The 20182-nt window shown below is 33.3% G+C and overlaps 1 protein-coding gene across 3 annotated transcripts in view; it reads left to right on the top strand.

The window, feature by feature from the left end:
* The window catches only part of LOC118261946 (inositol polyphosphate-4-phosphatase type I A), a 40746-nt gene that overhangs the window by 19867 nt on the left and 697 nt on the right, over positions 1-20182 (top strand). For 2 of the 3 annotated variants that reach the window (XM_050703948.1, XM_035573007.2), the window contains exons 12-19: positions 2782-2944; positions 4366-4550; positions 5521-5732; positions 6405-6501; positions 7557-7743; positions 9107-9229; positions 10773-10908; positions 12179-12307. In XM_050703948.1, coding sequence (XP_050559905.1) covers positions 2782-2944; positions 4366-4550; positions 5521-5732; positions 6405-6501; positions 7557-7743; positions 9107-9229; positions 10773-10908; positions 12179-12307 — 1232 coding nt within the window. Of the gene's footprint in view, positions 1-2781; positions 2945-4365; positions 4551-5520; positions 5733-6404; positions 6502-7556; positions 7744-9106; positions 9230-10772; positions 10909-12178; positions 20164-20182 lie in introns of those variants that run through there. The other variant, XM_035573016.2, reaches the window with a different exon arrangement.

Below are 20182 nucleotides of genomic sequence, written 5' to 3' on the forward strand. Positions count from 1 at the left end.
GTATACTAATAATTTTTAAGCGAAGCGATGACAACCAAATGCGATATGCAGTTGCGAGTTTACACGTGAAGTTTATGCTCAACGCTGAAGCAATAATATTATTGATATGGGAACTTAGTGTATGCTTTTTCACTTTATAAGTTATAAGTCATCATAAAATGTAAGATATGTTATATCTGGTATACAGGCAAGCGTATTTTAATACATATTTTTGTTACTTCAATATAATGTGCCTTTTAGTATTTCAATTCAATTCAAATTCATTTTTTTTAAAGGATGTCTACTTTTGTATCGAGTTTATTTATTGTGTGTTTGGTTGTGATCGACAGTGTATTTTAATCAGATTTGGTGCCATATGGCTATTTTACGTAAGACTTTATGTTCCTCACTGATACACTTCGGGAGCGATATAAATGGCAAAAAGATAATTGAACTCCGTGTGCTTCGAGGCACAGTGGCATATTGTTAGAAATTATTGTCATTTAGCGTCACTTGAATAAAGGAAATTAAAGTAATGTTTTTAATTCATAATCTGGGGGTACCGCCGTGCCCCCGCCAATATTTGCTTTCCTTAATGTAATATAACTTCTTAAATAATATATGTGTAACAAATAAGGACCCTACGCAACTTAAGGTCTAATATTATTATGAAAGGCTTACGAAATTTTAAATAGTGATGTTTATACTAGATTGTGTTATACATCAGGAATCTAATTAGGGAGTGTTTTTACGTGGATACGGTGGCAAACAAGCCAACAAATCAACAGATGTGAAGCGATCCGCGCCGCCGATATGCGTTTTATATGAACGAAGTGTGTTATGAGTCCATTCGTTTTTCTGCGTATTATGCACTGAGTTATAATATAAGTTTTTTTTTTGGAATTGCCAAAGATATGTCGATTGTTAAAAATATTTGTTCTTTGCACTTCTTTTATTTAATGCTATTAAGCGTTCTCTAAACTCTGTGGTTGCGATTAGTATGATTATTATCTGGCGAGGGCACAGTGTCCTTTCGAAGCACAATAATGCATTTGAGCTGACATTACTAAATGCGTATTATTCTTTGCGGTATTAAATTATAACTTAAGTATGAATTATTAATAAGTCTGTCTATGAAAATCCTTTTTGTAGGTTTATAACTGTGGCGATTGAATAAGTCAATATGATCAATATACTTGTCGAAATATGTTAAAATTCGTTATTAAAATTACAAAATTCTAACAATTTTTATCCTGTTTTAGTTATAAAATTGAACGCTGTTGCGATAGAGCTATGCTATGATCAATATTTAAAAACGAAAATGTATTCACAATTCCTTAATATCTCTAGCACATAGCGTTAGACGTTTGCTATTTACTTGTTTGCATCTTATAGGCTATAGGCTGTATGTACTGCATTGCTCTTTAGTAAATTTTAGTCAATTACCTTTTAACTATTGCTAAAACTACTGCATGTACTGCGTTTTAAAATTACTAGTTGTATAATAACAAGTTATAATCCCATAAGTGTTGCAAACGTTCATATGCCACGGGAACCCACATTACTATAAGGTGTGACGTGCGCTTTTTTCCATAGTCGTGGTATAAAAACATTGTCATGTTCAAAATTTATATTTTGACGAATATTAGCGATGTGGAAACTAATATTACTAGAAAAATCGAATGTAAAGAATAATATTTATGCAGAGTTATTAGTAAAACAACAACCTCACAGATTTGCATTGTAAGAAAATGATATAACAAATGTTTTATTTTATGATTATCTTGTTTAAAACGAGATTTCCAATGATAACTCTGAATAAGCATGGAGTACATGTATTTTATGCTCAAATAACCTGATTTACTAAGTTAATTATTGTTATCGGTTTACTCACGTAACTGTTTGACGGAGGAAGCATTTCGCTACATAATAATAAGTTTAGTATGTTTCACGAAAGGTACAATAAAAGCATACTTTATTATTGGTGAATTTCGGTTAAGTGATAAATGAGATTTTTGAGATTCCCTTAGTTGATTTTTTTTTTAAATAGAGTTGGAATTTCCTTGTATATGTGGTTAATATTATATTTTCTGTGATCTATAAAGTATTCTCAAGACGACAGGTTTTTGATATGAAGTACTATAATATCGAGTGTCTTGAAAGTCTACTACTTTTTATTTTCTTTGTTTAAGCATGATTTATAGTTTTATAAATTATCTTCATTTAAAGAATTGTTTGTTCAATAGAAACGATTATATTTCAATACGAAAATGACACTAAACCTTAATTTAGATCAAATCATCTATGACTATATCTATCGGTATGGCGTTTTGGCTTAAATTTATAAATTGGAGTTAAAATGAGAATTATTTACAAAATATTTTTAAATATGTATCAAAATTGCCAAGTTATTGTTTTATTTATCCGGGAGATATCGTAAACAAACTATGTCCTATTATATTTGAAAGGCTATGCAGAGCTAAGCCTGCCACAAACATGGTACAAACAACAATATAACAATTAAATGACTGAGTACGCCGCCTAGTTACGTGCACGTTAGTGGCGTAATGAGCAAGTCATTAATATTACTTGAAAGTATTTAAGCTCACAACTTTGCCTTAGTAGGTAATTATAAACTAGCTGTGTCCGCGACTTCGCGACTCAACTAATTCCGTGGGAATTCTGGTATAAAACCTATTTTGTGCTCTACAGCCTCCTCTTTTACAAAAGTTGAATTAATTATATCAAGAGAAGTATTAAGAGAAGCTACTATTAACCTATCGTTTGAATCCTTGGTTCCAGGCGATAGAATTACGGCGAGAGTCGGCAACGTTACCTGCAGTCGGCCAGCTGGACCAAGCGACCCGAGACAACAACCTGGCGTTCCTAAGAAATGTTGGTATCATGGTGGAAGACTCCCTTACGTGTCTGGTGGAAGAACTGAACAGGGTTGTGATTAACAATGGTAATTGTTTACGTATTTTATGTTTTAGTTGGTACTTTTATATGGTAGTTTTTTTTATAGACTGCCACGTTGGTCGAGTGGTTGCAAGTGCCGGGCAAATAGTCTTGACTTTGATTCCCGGATAGGGTAAAGTAGCACGGAATCTGGAGTTGTTATTACATGGGACCATCGTACATAGGACGTGGGTGTATATTATACATTGTACAACCTACCCCTTCAGAGATCAAAGGCGTGACGATAAGACCTTTGTGTTATAAATTCATTGCAAAAAGTGAATCAAATCGAGATTTCGATAAAATGTAGCATTCAATGTGGTTTCTTGCAACTTATTGTTTAAAACAAGAGAACACATTACAGTGCCTATGTTTACTGGTTAGAAGCGTAATAAATGACGCGCTTATGCTTATCAATCATTATAAATGATATTTATTTCTGTAAGTAGGTTATAAAATAACACTTTTACACGTCAATATTTCAAATAGCTAGATGAGGCCGGCATTTCCTATCCGACTACTCTGAGAAGAAATGCCGAAACAAACTCAGAGGTCATAGTCTCTTTTAAAGTCCAGACAATGAAATGGAGGATAATGTGAGAAAACCGTGCAAGTTGATTCTGTAGTGGTCTTTAGAGGAAAGAACCACAACAGTATGAGCCGACCGGTTCAGATGGCAGCACGCATGTGTCAGTTTACAATCAGCTCAGCTGACGGCTGTTGCTGAATGATCCGACGAACAATATCAACCAAAAGAACATTTGGGTAGGTCTCGTAAATGCTCACACTGTCAGAATATAATTAACTAAAAGTGAAATGACTAAGCAAACTCTCGCACGGTCCTCAAACTAACAATTTTAAAAATAATATGTTAAAAAAAATATCGAATGATATTAATGTATATCATGTCAAATTGTATAAAAATGTAACTTGTGTTACAAACATGTCAACATGACCTGTGTGGACATTATAGCGGCTCACTCCCAAGCCTGACTATCATCTAAGTAGTCTTTAATTTTATAAAAAGCTTTACTGTACAGTTTTTCTTTAATTACATTTTTAAATTAAGCTGTTTTGCATTAAGCTGCAACCAAGTGTGGATAATATATGTAATAGTAGGACTAATCAGAGGACATACGGCCACAATATGGGGTACTTCGAAGAAGGGAGTAAATAGGTTTTTTAAGTGTCGGCAAGGCGTATGTAATGCCTCAAGTGTTGCAAGCGTTCATAGGCCACGGTAACCACTTACCATCAGCTGGGCAATCATGCCACCGTCGTAGTACCTATATAAAAAATATCAAAATTCGCTTTTACCGGCGGGTTCTTTCGCGTTCCTAGGGAAATAATATCCTTATCTATTGATAACGGATCCTACTGGGTAGCATTTTATTTCGTATGGTCTACATTCGTAACATTATATTCTAGATTCGTCGGATGAAGATTTGGAGAGGATAAGGGGTTTGATGGATGGTGTCAGGAGCAGTGGGGATGATGCAGCGAGGTGGATGCGACTGGCTCATGCGGCGTTCCGGCTTAGATGCGAATCCCCGCATTGGGCTCGCGAACACGCTGCTCTACAAACAAGGAGGGATACTTGCTTCTCTCAAGCGGTATGTAGTGTATTCTGTAAACAGACATATATACATAACCTAACCTCACGCTGGTCTCCTATGGTGCAAGCAGATACAATGGAACGCCAATTGCTACGAATCTTTTACTTCTTTCGCTTCATCAACAGTCATTAGTCTTTTCATGAATGCTCGACGGTTAAGGATACTTTTAATTTGGCTCTTCTTTCAAATATCGCTAATTAATCTGGTTGATATATGTCCGTCTTGAGCGCCCTCTATCGACGGTTCCATTTATATGCGCTCTGTATACTTCTTTCGTAAATCTGCTTTCATTTATCCTTTCTACATGTCCAAACCATGTATTCTATAAACAACATTTATTAACATTGCATTAACATAAGCATCAGGGTGCTTTTTCACCAGAGATGTGTCTACGTCTACGTTGCTGTGTATGCGTTTGGCTTTCACCAATCATATTTATTGGTACACATAGCTTAGCACTGGTGGAAACGGACTCAGCTCGTCTATGTTTTTTATATGAAAAGATGTGTGTTATGGATGCGTGCTATGGATGTGTGCTATGGATGCGTGCTATGGATGCGTGCTATGAATGTGTGTTATGGATGGCATCCCTACTATCGATACATCGCATACTCGAGCTGCGCATCTTCCTCGCATAGCTACATAGCTTAGTATCGGTGGACACGGTCACAGAGCTTAACTATTGCATCTTTGTAGCATAACTACGTAGCACATCGCTGGCGGAAAAGCATCCTCACACACACACACACACACAAACAAAATGTGCCAAAAATCTATTTCTGGTAAGCAAATGTACAGATGTACAAATGTACAGAGAATTCATTATCTTTCCTATGAAAACACCAAAACATTGAAGTCACTGGACTTCATCACAGGGACATGAATCTGGGGTCACGCAACAAAATAAAACAGTAGAGAATATTAAAGGAGAAGAAAAACTGATTAATTTCATCTTTTTTCATTACAGTTGTCAACAGTAACGGCGGGTCTGCTGTGCTGGTTGTGTTCGATGCCTGGAGACATCGTCGCTAAGATAATCAGCTCTGGCTTAGGTCCGCTATGCGGGTTCGAAGGTTTACTGAGCCTGTATTCAACTGAGAAGGCGATGTGGGGCGACATGGTGGTAGCCGTTGAAGATCTTCAGACAGTCGTGTTTACCCTCACTAAAGTTGGCCATAGGTCAGTGTATTACTAATTATTTTCTAGGCTGATAATGCATCATCCAGTAATATACATTTATGTTCAATCGAAGAATCGAAAGTAACTATTTCTGTTTAATTTGGTTACTATCGCGCCGATTGGTAAGGTGTACGTGGATAGTTGTTTGACAGATGTCAAAGATAATGTAATGAATATTGTTTAGTTTTTATGAATCAGTGGTCGCGCCGATGGTTTTAGGGTAGAAACGGTAGCTATCTTAAAACTAAACAACATGTGGCTAAAATGAATTTGTCACTAAATTCTTAAAAGGAGAATAGAGAAAAGTAGTAAAATGTTCAGAATTTTAATATTTTTTCTCATCTAGACTAATAAATAAAATTGGAGTGTTTGTTTGTAACATTGAAATAACCATTAATCTCTGAAACGGCTGGACCTATATTGACGGGACGTTTATTGGTAGCTGACATACGAAGGAGTAACTTGGGTTACTTTTATTTTAGAAAAAATATTTCGTTTGAAAAAATATAAAGTCCCCAAATTCTGTCAAAAGACATTATTCTACGCGAACCAAGTCGGAGGCAACAGCTAGTAATATATAAATATCCACATAATTCTTAGTCTTTACTAAAATACATTTTTGTGCAATAAGTTCTATATTTCGATGTTAACATAATTTTCATACTATTTCAGTAATTCATCAGTGCCCCACGTCTCTGGCACCCGAGGAGCTCTCACCGTCTACATTCCTATTTCTGATTCCCTTTATACCAAATTTACTTCCAAAGAGGTAAGTTTTACAAAGATATCTTTTCGTTCTATCATTCATCATCAGCCGAAGGTAAAATTTTGACTATATATTTTGTAATTGAGTACTTTCGAATTACTAAGAAATATACTCAATTAAAATAATATCATTATAGTAACAACTTCTTCGTGTGACGAGACTTCGAGGTGTCTCGTACATGTCACCGTCGAACGCACTAGCGCATACAAATGCCCTCGCAACGGATCATTACCAACTCCTCAGATAATCATGTACGGAGTTTGCTGGTCCAGGATTGGTTAAGTACGAGTGGTCCTATAACAATCATCCGTTAAACCCTTTTTTAGGAGGGTAAAATCGTTATTTCTCATAGTCAAAATTATATATTTCAAATAGACCAGGAAGGTACTTTTGAACGTCAAACTAAATGTAATAATATTAAAAATGTCTGTCTGTCGGTAGTCCTCTATTTGCTCGTTCCCAAGTGAAGATTTCTATGGAGAAGAACGAGCAAAAAATTTCATAGGTTACACTTTTTCAACCAGCCCTTATCAAGAATATAATATTGTAGTGTGAAACTACAATTATATTCTTCTTCACTTCAACTATGTGAGAACAATATAACGCTAATATTCAGTCGAATAGATATAGAACAAGAAAATAACTTTGAGGATAACAAAATTAATGCAGTCTGAATGATCAATCCCAGTTGACAGCGCCCGTTCACGAACATGACAAATATGTTCTCGAACATTAAAAAAAATAAGTATGCTATTTGTCGCACAAAAATATTGGAATGTCATAAAGCTATCTCAAAAAATTCATAGAAAACTGTAGTCTTTCTAATACAAGTATTGAATAGTTGGTATCTACCTTACTGAGAGTTTTAAAACTTCAAAGCTCTTGTGTGTGTCCCCTGGTGTTGCAAGTGTCCACGGGCGTCATTCACGGCTTATCACCAGGTGATACGATGTGCTTGTTTATACCCTATTTCATTAAGAATATTTCTTCCATATTGTAATTGTCGTTTAACCAATCTCTCAACATAATTCTTTACATTATCTATTTGCTTATTCCAGCATCTATCGTTCACGATAACAGCAGTGTTCTTCAACATCGGTGTCAATGAGAAGGCGACGTTAGCTGAAGCACTAGGAGAGACGACGCCGCAGTACCATTCCAATAGTGATAACTTGGACAGGTTGAACAAATACTACCATAAATACAGCAAGGTATTCCCTACAGATCACATGGCGGCTAGTAGAGGTGAGTTATCGATAGTTTATTATAGAAATTCACAGTGTCACGAAAAAACTAAAGAATGCTATCTCGTGTCATAGTATTAATAGCTCCTGACAAAGCGCAGTTGGACTGTAAACTACTTTTATATATGTCATCGGAAAATAACAAGATCCGTAAGTTTATAAATTTACTAGGAAGTTTATAAACTTTCCCTTACGAAAATGTGGACGTAAAATATTACAATTTATCTCCCGTTTAGAATCCTACGAAAGTTTATAAACTTCCTAGTAAATTTATAAACTTACGGATCTTGTTATTTTCCGGTGCCATATACATATATTGGAGGACTTGGGTCGGGGTTGCTCATGAAGCAAAATTTGTTATATAGAATAGAATCAGGCGTTACTTTGCGGAAATCCATGCTACACTAACAATACATTCGATTTGTAGTTTTAATTCCGATAATACATTTATTTTTTAACATGCGGTGTTAGGCACTGCCCTCCCGCTCGCAATTAAATGCTCATGCAGCAGAGGTGCAACATAGAAACAGAGACATAACATGCAATGGTATATTATTGCATGTCGATAATGGTATATTTATGTTTGTCGACATATTATGTTTCGCTCCTCCACACAGCATCTTCAGGAGGTGTTGACTCGGCGGTGGCGGGAGCCTCTACTGCATGAGCATTTAATTGTGGGTGTGAGGGCGGTGCTGCACACCGCATGTTAAAAATACATCTTTAGGAAACGTAGAGTAAAGTTCCCTAAGAAAAGGAGGATCCTCCGACCAGGCGAGGTGATCATGCCTGGCGGGCTTTCTGCCCAACTGTTGTTCGTTGGGATTTTCTATCCATGTTATTTCGCATGTAAACTTCATATGTGCGATGCAGGATATGTATGACGTCATCCGTTGATTTGCTCGTCGATAGTCTATGTGCGACTTCTGTCATCTGTCACTTGTCAGAGTGACGCCACACATCTATAAGTGCAATTAAAATTAAAAATCTAATGTATTGTTGGTGCAAAATTTGCCTCATGGGCTTGTTATAATCTCTGCTTGGCGGGCGGGTTGGTTGGTTGTAGATCGCAGTTTAAAAAGTTAAGGTTTATCAGAGAGCACTGCTTTGCCATTATTAGTAAATATGAAATTATTCCTCACAGCCATGGGAAATATGAGGGTAACCAATGTATTCCACTTTACCGTCACTACATGGTAAATCGCTGACGATATCTAAAATGTGTAACAGTTTCGTTTTTGCTTCGTCTACGTTCATGTATCCAGTTGATTTAGTATACATTAATATGTCCCAGTTTATGGCTACTCCATATTGTTGATTATATTGTATTATAGAAGTAAAATATATTCGCCTTATATTTCCAGCATCGTCCAGAACCAAGCCCCTCGAAGAAGTAATGGAGACACTGCGGATATGCGTGCACAAGAAGGTTCCGAAAAACGTAGAAGTTCTACACTTGGCTGCTTTAGCAACTAGACTTATGAATGGTAAGAACTGAACCGCCACAATAGTATAGATGAGTAATTTTTATTTTAATGTCCGTCTTGTAGAGTATTTTTAAAATATAGGACATGTAATTTTTATTTCCTTATGGACGGAAACAAAGACTTACGACGATATATTTCTCATTATTTAAAATAGATTTTTAATTTTTATACCCCACCATCATCCCTGTTGAATAAAAACCGGCCAAGTGCGAGTCGGACTCGCCCATGAAGGGTTCCGTAGCAGCAAGTAGATGGCATAATATAAAAGTTGTAAAATAACTTGGTTTTACATAGTGTTTCTATGAACGACAAAGTTATATTTGCGGTTTTTGAAAATGTTTTATTTCTTAAAAACTAATAATGATATCTGGTTCAAACCAATTTTCGTTGTTAGTTTCTATTGAAATCTACAGCATATATTTTTTTTAGTTTTCTCACTCTCTTATTTTAAAAGTTAGAGGGGGGGGACACTCATTTTTCCACTTTGGAAGCGTCTAACTTTCCAACGATTGATTTTTACGAAAAGTGGTTTTAGGAACCTTAATGTCTTTTTTAAAGACCTATCCATAGACACCCATCACGGATATGTTAGCTAAAAAAATTTTTTTTTGCATCAGTTCCATGTATGGAGTGCCCCCCTTTAATTTTTTAATTTATTGATTTTTATTCAAAATTCGAATAGCGGTTACCGAAATACATCATCCTACAAAGTTTCAACTATGTAAGCCCAACAGTTTCGGAAATAAATGGCTGTGACATACGGACGGACAGACAGACATGACGAATCTATAAGGGTTCCGTTTTTTGCCATTTGGCTACGGAACCCTAAAAACTAGTGTCCAGCACGCCATTGTTACAATATTAATTACCAAACTAGCTTTTGTCTGTGACTTCTCCGGTTTTTTCTAGTTGCCGTAGGATTTTCACGAAATCCTTGAGTAAAAAGATCGCTGAATAATTTAGCCGTTTTTAAGTTATGAAAATGTATCTATTTATTTAAGTAACACGATGTTCTTTTATATAATATGGATATAATAAATCGTGTACTCCTGTACCCTGCAGAGATTTTTTTTCTTTGTGTGATCCACAATTTGTTGTTTCGGGTCTGGGTGTGTGTGTGTGTTTGTAAAGGCACCCAAGACACAGGAGGAAAACCTAGTGTTGACAACGTTTTTTAAAAGAAGGAATAACCACATCGACAAAATGGAATTAGCGAAAACGGTTCAACTGTTCTCGAGATTTGTGTTAACAACACATTCTACGGTTAACTTTTATATCGACGGTTAAAAGGAAATGGGGTATTAGCGACATTTTGGTCAAAAGTTAGTTTATTATGCTATCCTACGCAAAATGTTCCGCTCTTTCGAATGCGCTTACTCTCAGCTCTAGCAAAAATAAAACATTTTCCTAGTATTCTTTCGACGACCGACGAGTTTACCCTATTTCCTTTTAACCGTCGATATTATAAATTGCTGAAGTAGTATGAAATTCATATTACTATGAAAAAATCCCCATTTGCAGTGTATTTTGCCAAACATTCCAGGTATAAGATTCACATCTTGCAAGAGTGCTAAGGATAGGACAGGTATGTCAGTGACGCTGGAACAATGCTCCATACTGGCTTCCGAGTACCATCTCGCTGAACATGAGATGAAAAAAGCGCTAAGCATTATGAGAAGGTAAGGATTTTGTTTATTTTTATTATCATTAACAGTCCGTGTTTGTCCGCTATTACACTATGAACTTTCTATAGTACAGAAAGTCCTAAAAAGTATTAAGGTATAGAATCTATACCTTAATATCTTATACCATAATATCTTATACTTAAAAGTTAGGAAATAGCAAAGGAGGATGCAAATCCTGGGGGCCTACTCCGGTTCTCGAATCCGAAGTTTCGTTTAATTTTCGGCCGTAGATTTTATTGATTTACTAATGAAATTACTTAAAAAAGCGTTTTATTTTTAATTTCACATCAAAACCTATGTAAGTATTTATCTTCATTTCATTCGTTAATTTTTATTCACAAAGGTTCGCGATAAATGGAATTGTAGTAAGAAATTTGCAAAGTTTCGGACGAAACTTCGTTTTTCGTTGAATTAGAGTAGATCCCCTGGTCCCACCTTCCAATAGATAGCTATATACACACATAGGTGTGTTACATCATTGGATAGGTAATGTTGAGCTGAATAAAAGTTACTATGGCGCCAAGTCCCAATTCTTAGTCCGTTCAGAGTTATCCTTTATTAAACATGGTAGTTTTATCAGTAGCCAAGTAATGTTATTTTTACGTTAAAATTACATTTGTGCTTTATATACGTAGTGTGGATACGTACTAGAAAACTTTTTGTCATAAGGTAACAAAGTAAGGCTAATGAAAAAAAGTTTTACTTGACCCCGGCTATCGCTTGAATTTTTTTGGTATCTGTTTATAGTTGACATTCGGCTTGTAATACGGATTATCGAAGTGCCGACTGCCTCGTTGATCGAGTGGTCGCAAGTGCGACTGCCGGACAAGGGGCCTCGGGTTCGATTCCCGGGTCGGGCAAAATATTACTGGGCTTTTTTCGGATTTTCGAAAATGTCTCAGTAGTAGCACGGAGTCTGGAAATGTGCCCGGTATATGGCAATAGGCTCACCACCTATTACATGGGACTTACAACATAAATTGTGAAAAGTAGGTGTACATTGTACTGGCATTAAATGCCATAATGTGCACCTCTGCCTACCCCCTCGGGGATTAAAGGCGTGAAGATATGTATGTATGTATGTATGTATGCAACACACATGCCTATGGAAGGTGGGAGAAGATTTCATAGAAATTTTTGGCATCATTATCACAGACCTGTAGCCCAGTTTCTGTTTTTGGTTTACTTACCGTATATAGCTTTTTATTTAAATCCGTAGTCTCGTTATGAATGTATGACTAAAAGAAAATACGAATAATTCCAGTGAGGGCTGTCGCAGAGAGAATACACAGAAAAATATAGGCATCAGAAAGTATGCGTTCACGAAGAAACAAGTGATGGCGCTACCAGCCGACTACAGACCGCCACCCGGCACCTACGGCTCTACACAAACGTAAATATACAAACGATAACAAACTCTATCCAATGGTAAGAGAATCTAAAATGTTCATATCATTTTGTTTCGTTGTTTAGCCGTAATCTTTTGTAAATATGAACTCTGGATAAAATATCATTATTGGTATTGGCGAGGTAAGATTTGCTATAGAGATTTCGTAAAAAGCATTGATGTTTGTATCTAAAGCGGTTTCACAGATACGGTAATATAAAATAAATTATACATTCATATATGTCAGTAGTTCTACAATAACCATTCTTAAACAAGGTTATACATAATAGTATTCAATTTCTTCCAATATGTTTTGTTTCGTGTTTGGATATAAACGTCGTTTTTCTAATTGTAATAAATATTAATTTACAGTCCACTATAATGTACTTAATTTTGTGACAACAGTGTTCCAAGACTAACTGCCACGCTCAGAGACATTTAATGATTACTTAAACTATTCCTTAGTAATTATTTTGTATTGAAAACAATTGCTAAGGACTGGGTCAATTAATCATTGAATGTCTCTGAGTGCGGCAAACAAAATATTTGTTTGACATTTACGGGTACATACTTTTTCAATACAGAAGTTTACTTATCTATAGCTAATGAAAATAAACACTTACCGTACTTAATGTTCGAATCACCGTACTTAATGATTGAATTGTACCAATAATCGACTAAAAATCGTTTATATAATTTTAATCCTAGTCAACATCGACTTAAATCGAAATCGAAACGATAAGGATTGATTTTTCAGACTGTATATATATTAAATTTATTTTTAGTTGTACTTATATTCGTTGGGAAACGCTAGTGCTTATAGAAAAATAGTACTTATTGAAAAAATGTACTGATATTCATGAAATCTCGTCATTTGTGTACCTAAACTGGATAATGTTATTTATTTATTACATTGAAATATACAAGACGCAAGATTATTCGTTTTAAACGTAATTTTGTTAGTGGGACGCTAGATTGTATCTTGGTTTTGAAGTATAGAATTAATTCAGATTTTTATCGTATATGTATATAGAGATGTTTTTATTGCGTCTTTTGACGTCATAGTATTCTTTAAAAGCTAAACTTATGTATAGTTATAGCTTGCAATGTCTTTCCGATTCTGCTTTTGTTTGGTCTAAAGTGTTTAAAAGTTTCTTAAAATGTTATTGTTTTTAGAAAAAAACTTTAAATTTTAAATGTTAACCAATCCAGTTACCGATTACTGACTTGGAAAATGACGTACACATAAATTCTGTGAAAAACGCATTGATCTTCTAAAATTTATAGGAACATTTATGAAAATACTGCAAAAGCCAAATTATACTTACTTAATATTCATAATTATTCTCTAAAAAGTTATTCAAAAAGATAAAAAGTACAATAATTTCAATGAATACATCGAAAATGTATCAATAAATTACCATTATTTAGACCAAAATTCTTCCAACGTAGTTGCCAAGTCGATTAAGTACTTAAAATAGTAACAATAAAGACTATTTTTCATTGTTATACACTTAAATGAGGTAATGCAATATAATGTTTTGTAATAGCTCTTAAATAAAATACTGTACTTTGACTAGAAGGTAAGTAAGTATAAATGGTTTGTTTTTTTTTTTAATATTTTGCATACTTTCTATTACATGGGTCCTATAAGTCCCTATCTATAACATAACTGGTGAAAAGTAGTAGTTACAATGCATTGTACATGTGCAATTGTGCATTGTGTCCTTTGTATATGAAGAATTTATGAATAACTAACTTCTGCCAGTGGCAGAGTAGGATGAAAAGTATCTTATGTCTCGTTCCAAACCATAATCTACTCCTAATCCAGTATTCAATCCCGGCCCCTTTAGCCGTTTTGACGTGATTGTGTCATTAGACATACACATAAATTTTCGTATTTATAATATTAGTAAGTTGAACACCATTGTTATTCATTTAGGGGATTAAAAGACGTGAGGTTATGTTACACTGGTTTGGTAATTACAATTATTGTGGGAAGCCTATATTCAGTTCAGCTCAGTGCAGTTGACGTTATGTGGCTTATACAATGATGATAAAGTATGCAGTTTTATATTGATCAAAATTAAAATGGATTGTAAGTCCAGTGGATTGTAAGTTGTTGACTGTGTAAATACCTTTATGTACCAATAAAGGTATTTACACAGTTGTAAAGGTGTTTACACACAGTACAACAAATGATGAAATATGTAAAATAAAACGCGTAAATATACGTTTTACGATTACGATACTCTAGCTTCCTACCTACTCGCCTTCTAGTCACCAATCAAATCTAAATAGAAATAAATAAACATATAATAAAAAAGGAATAATAAATCAAATATTTAGTCCTTAAGCTTCAAAATATATCACTATAAACACATCTATGGGATCTTACTTTAATTCTAAACAACACACAGCTTTATTCAGCACAAACTAAAGTTCAGAATTAATTGCAGTGTTGTCCTAGAGTTAAAGTAAGCTCTTAATGAATCCAATACTTAGATTAGTAACAACAGTATTGAAAATAAAACTATACTTCCGTAAAAATAGTGCCAAAATATACTTATATACATAGTACAGTACCCATATACAATTTGTAAAATTATTATTATTACAAAGTAATAATAGGTTTTTCCATTTAATATTCTAATACTTATATCCGATATTTAGACCGAGGTTTATATGAAGTTGTGATGATACTATATCTTGTACGATTCCTAATACTTACCTTATTATACTTATTACGTATATTTACGAAAATAAATTGATGACGTCAATTAATTTTCGTGCAAAGCGAAAGCGTGTAGGTTTTAGAATTACTTTAAACTCTTTTTTCTCATATTCTATTACGTATAGTAAAATTTTTATGACATAGTATACTGGAAATACGATTTTTTAAGATCGCTGGGGACAACAAATGAATGAACATTGATCTTTAATACTAATATGTTAAAATATGTATTGCAATGATTTATATAATATAATACATCGCGCTTGCTTCTGTGATCTCAATAAGCCAAATAATTGTAAAATCTGTAATTTTTATAACAAATGTTATTTTGTCTATTGACTACTAATATTAATTAAAAAGAAACGAAATTCATAGACGTCGTCGTGCGTCAAATCCGCAGATGTGTGCTCGTTCACACATCTGCGCACGCACGGACTTGACTAGAACATTACAAATTATATATTTACAGATTGTAAAAATATCTCAGTGACTCTCGCACGGAATGCCTGAAGATGAAATATGTTCTTGAAATGTATATTAAGGAATATCAATACTGCCATTTAAATTAATAAGCAATAGTTTATTGTCTGCCTTTAATCGCCACTAGTGCCATCTGGTGTGTGCAAAAACATTAATTGTCAATGCTGCTTCATTTGTTTTGTCTCCAGTGTAAATAAAGACGGTTCAGTAACTTATATTATATTTCCGATAAATAATAACCACATACAAATTAAGTAAAAACTTTTTTCATGATAATCTCGTGTAACTCACATATACTCTGAAATCAGTATTTATAGGTACTATAAAATATGGATTGATGCCAAACAAGTCTTTCTGGCTTATACAAATTAGATTATGACAATTCCATGCTTTTACAATAATTAATCTTTCCTTTTAATCCAATGTGGATACATGAGTAGCGAATACTTTAGTGTCCTGTTTATGGGCACAGATATTAAAGGAAACAATTAAATAATCATTAAATATACAAAGCAGTTACCTTTACTCGCTCTTAATTAATAATTTTAATATTAAATGTCTTTATTATATCTAAAGCTCTGATCTAGAAAGCATACTTATAACGTTCTTTATTTATCACTCGGTGTTATTTATGCAAAACCGTACTAACACTACTGGAAAGAGTAAGTGTACACGATTCGTAATTTGGTATAATAATTATGAATTTTAAATTGATATTTTTTTATATTTCGAAGCAAAGTTTAATATTTATGTAAGTATTTAAAAAAAAAATGACATCCCAACTTATGTAAACAAAAATGAAAAACTCGAATGTACGACTTGTTCATTTTTGGTGATTGTACTATTAAAGTCGAAAAGTTGCGTTCATGTCAAATTGATTTTAGAACTCTCTGACTAGAAACTAGTAGAACTTTTCTCCATTAATTTACGCGAGTAAACCTTGATTTTTAGTTAATTTAGTATGTCTCACGATAGTTATTATAAAAATATTTTAGAATGACTTGTTTATTCCTAACTATTATAGTTCTGTTATCCTAACTATTATATTATTCCTAACTATTATAGTTCTATTATTGTTCTGCGCTGATCACCCATATTGTCTCATAAAGTTGTGTAAAGATTGAACTAAGAAAGTATGCTTTATAGATAAAGCCTAATAAGTGATGTTTGTAATATAAAATAACTTTGTATATCCAAGTATGTATTAAACTAGTACTAACTAGTGAAGATAGTAAACTACATATACGATGTCTATATTTATTACTATAACGTGTAAGTCACGCACGCTAGATTTAAATGACTTGTAAATATATAAACTTTGTTGATTTATCTTTGAAATACTAGTGTATTGAAACTAAAACTTCATTGTGAATAAAAAATAATATTTTTCTTTTTAAATTTTTGCAATAAAGTGGTATAGCTATTTGTAAATCAGTTTCTATTTAACGTATCTTCAGCACATTGTTGTAGCTTGTTTTCTTTAACTTTTTTTTTAATTGTACGCACATTTCAAATGTTATATTCTTAATTATAATTAACTAGTTATATCTCATATCTTTTAGTCTTCCTTTGCAATAGGTAACAGGAATTTGTGATAAATATTCAATAGTACAATTAATATATCGTAATTATTGTACTATTGATATATAGCAATTGTACTAGAGTATAATTGAATATTTTAACAAGTGCAACAAGAGTTACGGCTCCGGAGACAAAAACCTCCTCACGATGTTGGTACTTATTATTATTGATCTTTATTTATGAAAGTAACTAAGAAATGAAACGTTAGCTACGATATCCCAAGTATTTCAACGATAAAATAACAAAAAATAATATAAATTAATATTTATTAAAGTAAATCGTTACCCTACACAGTATTACACTTATTTTGCAAATTCTCGGTAATTTACGTTAAATTAAAAATCAATCGAGTGTGGACAAAAGACAAAGTAACCTTAATCCAACGAAATAAGCTCTAAAACTGAAACGGTTGATTGTAAAAGTAGTTTAGTATATAAAGATTGCGAATATAATTATGTGTTAGGATGTTTAAAAGCTTCTATGTGTTGTATTGTTCGTAAAATTGATTGGTGTAAAGCATTTTATGGTTAAGTTTGGTATATGAGTCTCAATATGTGCGATTTATATTAATTTGTTTAGTCAACTTTATTATTAAGTGGAAATGTATAGCGGAACAATTGTTTTATTGCTTTAAAGCAATATTAGAGCATTTTAAAGCTTTCCGTTGAATAAATACAATGGTATTTTCTAAACGGTCCGTTCAATGAACATAATCGAATCGATGTTGCTCCGCGATACTAAAAATATCCGTAGATATACCTTTTTGAGGTTTTAATGTATTTCAAAATGCTTTGTAATAATCTACTTATAAGGGGTATTTGGAACGTCTATGCTAATCCACTCGAGTCACTATATTGTGTTTTCTATTATTTTGTCTTATATACAAGAGGTTAAAGGAGCAACATTTTCTGTGGTATGACCCCTTGGACTCTGTATCTATCTTTCAAATACCCTGTGTATAATAGATATCATTCCTTCGTAGGTCCTTGTGACAGAAATGTTTTATCATTTATGATTTCTGTCCTATTTTTATAGCTATTAATATTTATTGACTCCAGATATTGTTTAGGTACTAACACCTACTACCTACACCTACACCAACAGTGACTGAGTTGAAGGTGAATGCATTAAATTCATTTTTGTTCGTAAATATTTGTAATATATGTATATTATTATTATTATACATTTGGATATTATTATAATATCAATTATTACATCCTTGTTAATTAGATTTTGCTATTTTTTTGTTTATGACATTGCGTGTTAAGGCGGGACCAATCTGCTTGCGCGGGAAAACACATATTCGAAAATATTCTAGAATACAAAACCGTTTAGACGCCATATTGAATTTGTGCTATACTTTCGAATAATTCTTCATTTATTTAAGGTTGTCTTTGTGTGTTTGCAATTGTAGGGGTAACAAATAATTATTTATAATTTATACAATTTGTATACTTTTTTCTTTCTACACCAATTTAGGTGGTAAACGTAATATTTACTTAAATATTGTTATACAATTTTCATAACGTACTTAATTGTTCTGTAAGTACCTCATTTTTTTTTTCTTTTTCTACATATTTAAGTTTCAAGTGGGTTACGCATATGTGCCATTCAGAGATTTGAGATTTTGTGGTACAAATGATGTTTTTTATTGTTATAAACTGTTTTAATTTATTTAGGGTGTTGATTATAGAATTTCAAGGTGATTTGTAATAGAAGTTTAAGTAAAATTATTGAAGAGAGACCCTGAAATCCTATTTTCAAGGAGTTCTGTGTTTCTAATTTGACGGTTTATAGCTAGGATGATGGTGATTGCTTGAAGTTAATCAATTATGTATAAACATCGACAATTCATTGAAATTGAAAGTAAGATTATAAACTGTACTTAGGTCGATATAAATGTTTTGAAATAAGGGTTTCATAAATACGTGCGTGTCCGCCTTCAGTCTTTATCTCAAAACAAATTAAATCTAATCAGTAACCGTTTTGAGTTACAACAAACGCAAATGGATATATGTAATAGTGCTATTTGGTGCAATCAGATGTAGTTTTGCCTGTATGTGTTTAAATACATTTCACATCGATCTTGGCCTAAGTATAGTATCTAAATGAAATTAAAAAGATATGCCAATATGATTCCGTTTTCGTATGAATTGTAAAAATATGTATAAAATGGTAAGCGTCCACAGGACGCATCGCATGAAAAGCATTTTTGTTTGTCTTTTATAGGAACTCATACAACTACGTCCACTGATTTGCAGCGTACGCACCGCATCATTAGCATTGCCTACATGCGATGCGTACCAATGACATCATACGGAATGCGAACGATGCGTGCGATGCGTACGATGCGGGCTTTAGACGCTTACCTAAAAGATTCTTATTTCTGTAATCTTCCTAGCTATCCACTATCAATACTATATTTAAGTTTACACTCCGCTAAGATTGTCTTCCCATATAAATGGCTTTATTTAATTTGTTTAAAGTATACATAATGTTATTTGTCAAGTGTTCTATACATCACTTGTTCACGCGAACATTACTGAGCAGAATCGCTTTACACATATGTTTAGTAGCAACTGGCGGACGAAAAGGCACGAACATAGAAGTTCATTCAGTCCATTTATTAAAACGTATGAAAACAAATATTCTATAATATCTTTAAAAATAGTAATTATGACCTCTTTTTTACGATACTTCGTATAAGCCAGCCGCTATTTAAAGATACATGTATCCATAGTCACTTGTAATTTGATGTATTCCTCTTTAGGTGATAATACAACTAATTTCCTATGCTAATTTCAGACCAGGGCTAATTTTGTAGGAAATTTCTTGTATTCTCGAGAGGAATACGGTGCATTATAAGTCAACTTGTATATTGAATACAAAAATATTATTGGTTATACATGATCTGTTTAATTTTGTAAAGCGATGTGTGAATGTAAAGTTCGCGCTACGGTTTGTAAGAGATCTGTCGTTAATTGTTCATTCTTATTTCGGGATTAGGCTGTGAATCTGTATGTGAATCAAGTGATTACTAATAAGTAATAAATTATTATGTTGCTTTTATTGTTATTTTATTTTCC

This window comes from Spodoptera frugiperda, chromosome 25 (genome assembly GCF_023101765.2).
Source record: "Spodoptera frugiperda isolate SF20-4 chromosome 25, AGI-APGP_CSIRO_Sfru_2.0, whole genome shotgun sequence".
Classification (NCBI taxonomy): domain Eukaryota; kingdom Metazoa; phylum Arthropoda; class Insecta; order Lepidoptera; family Noctuidae; genus Spodoptera; species Spodoptera frugiperda.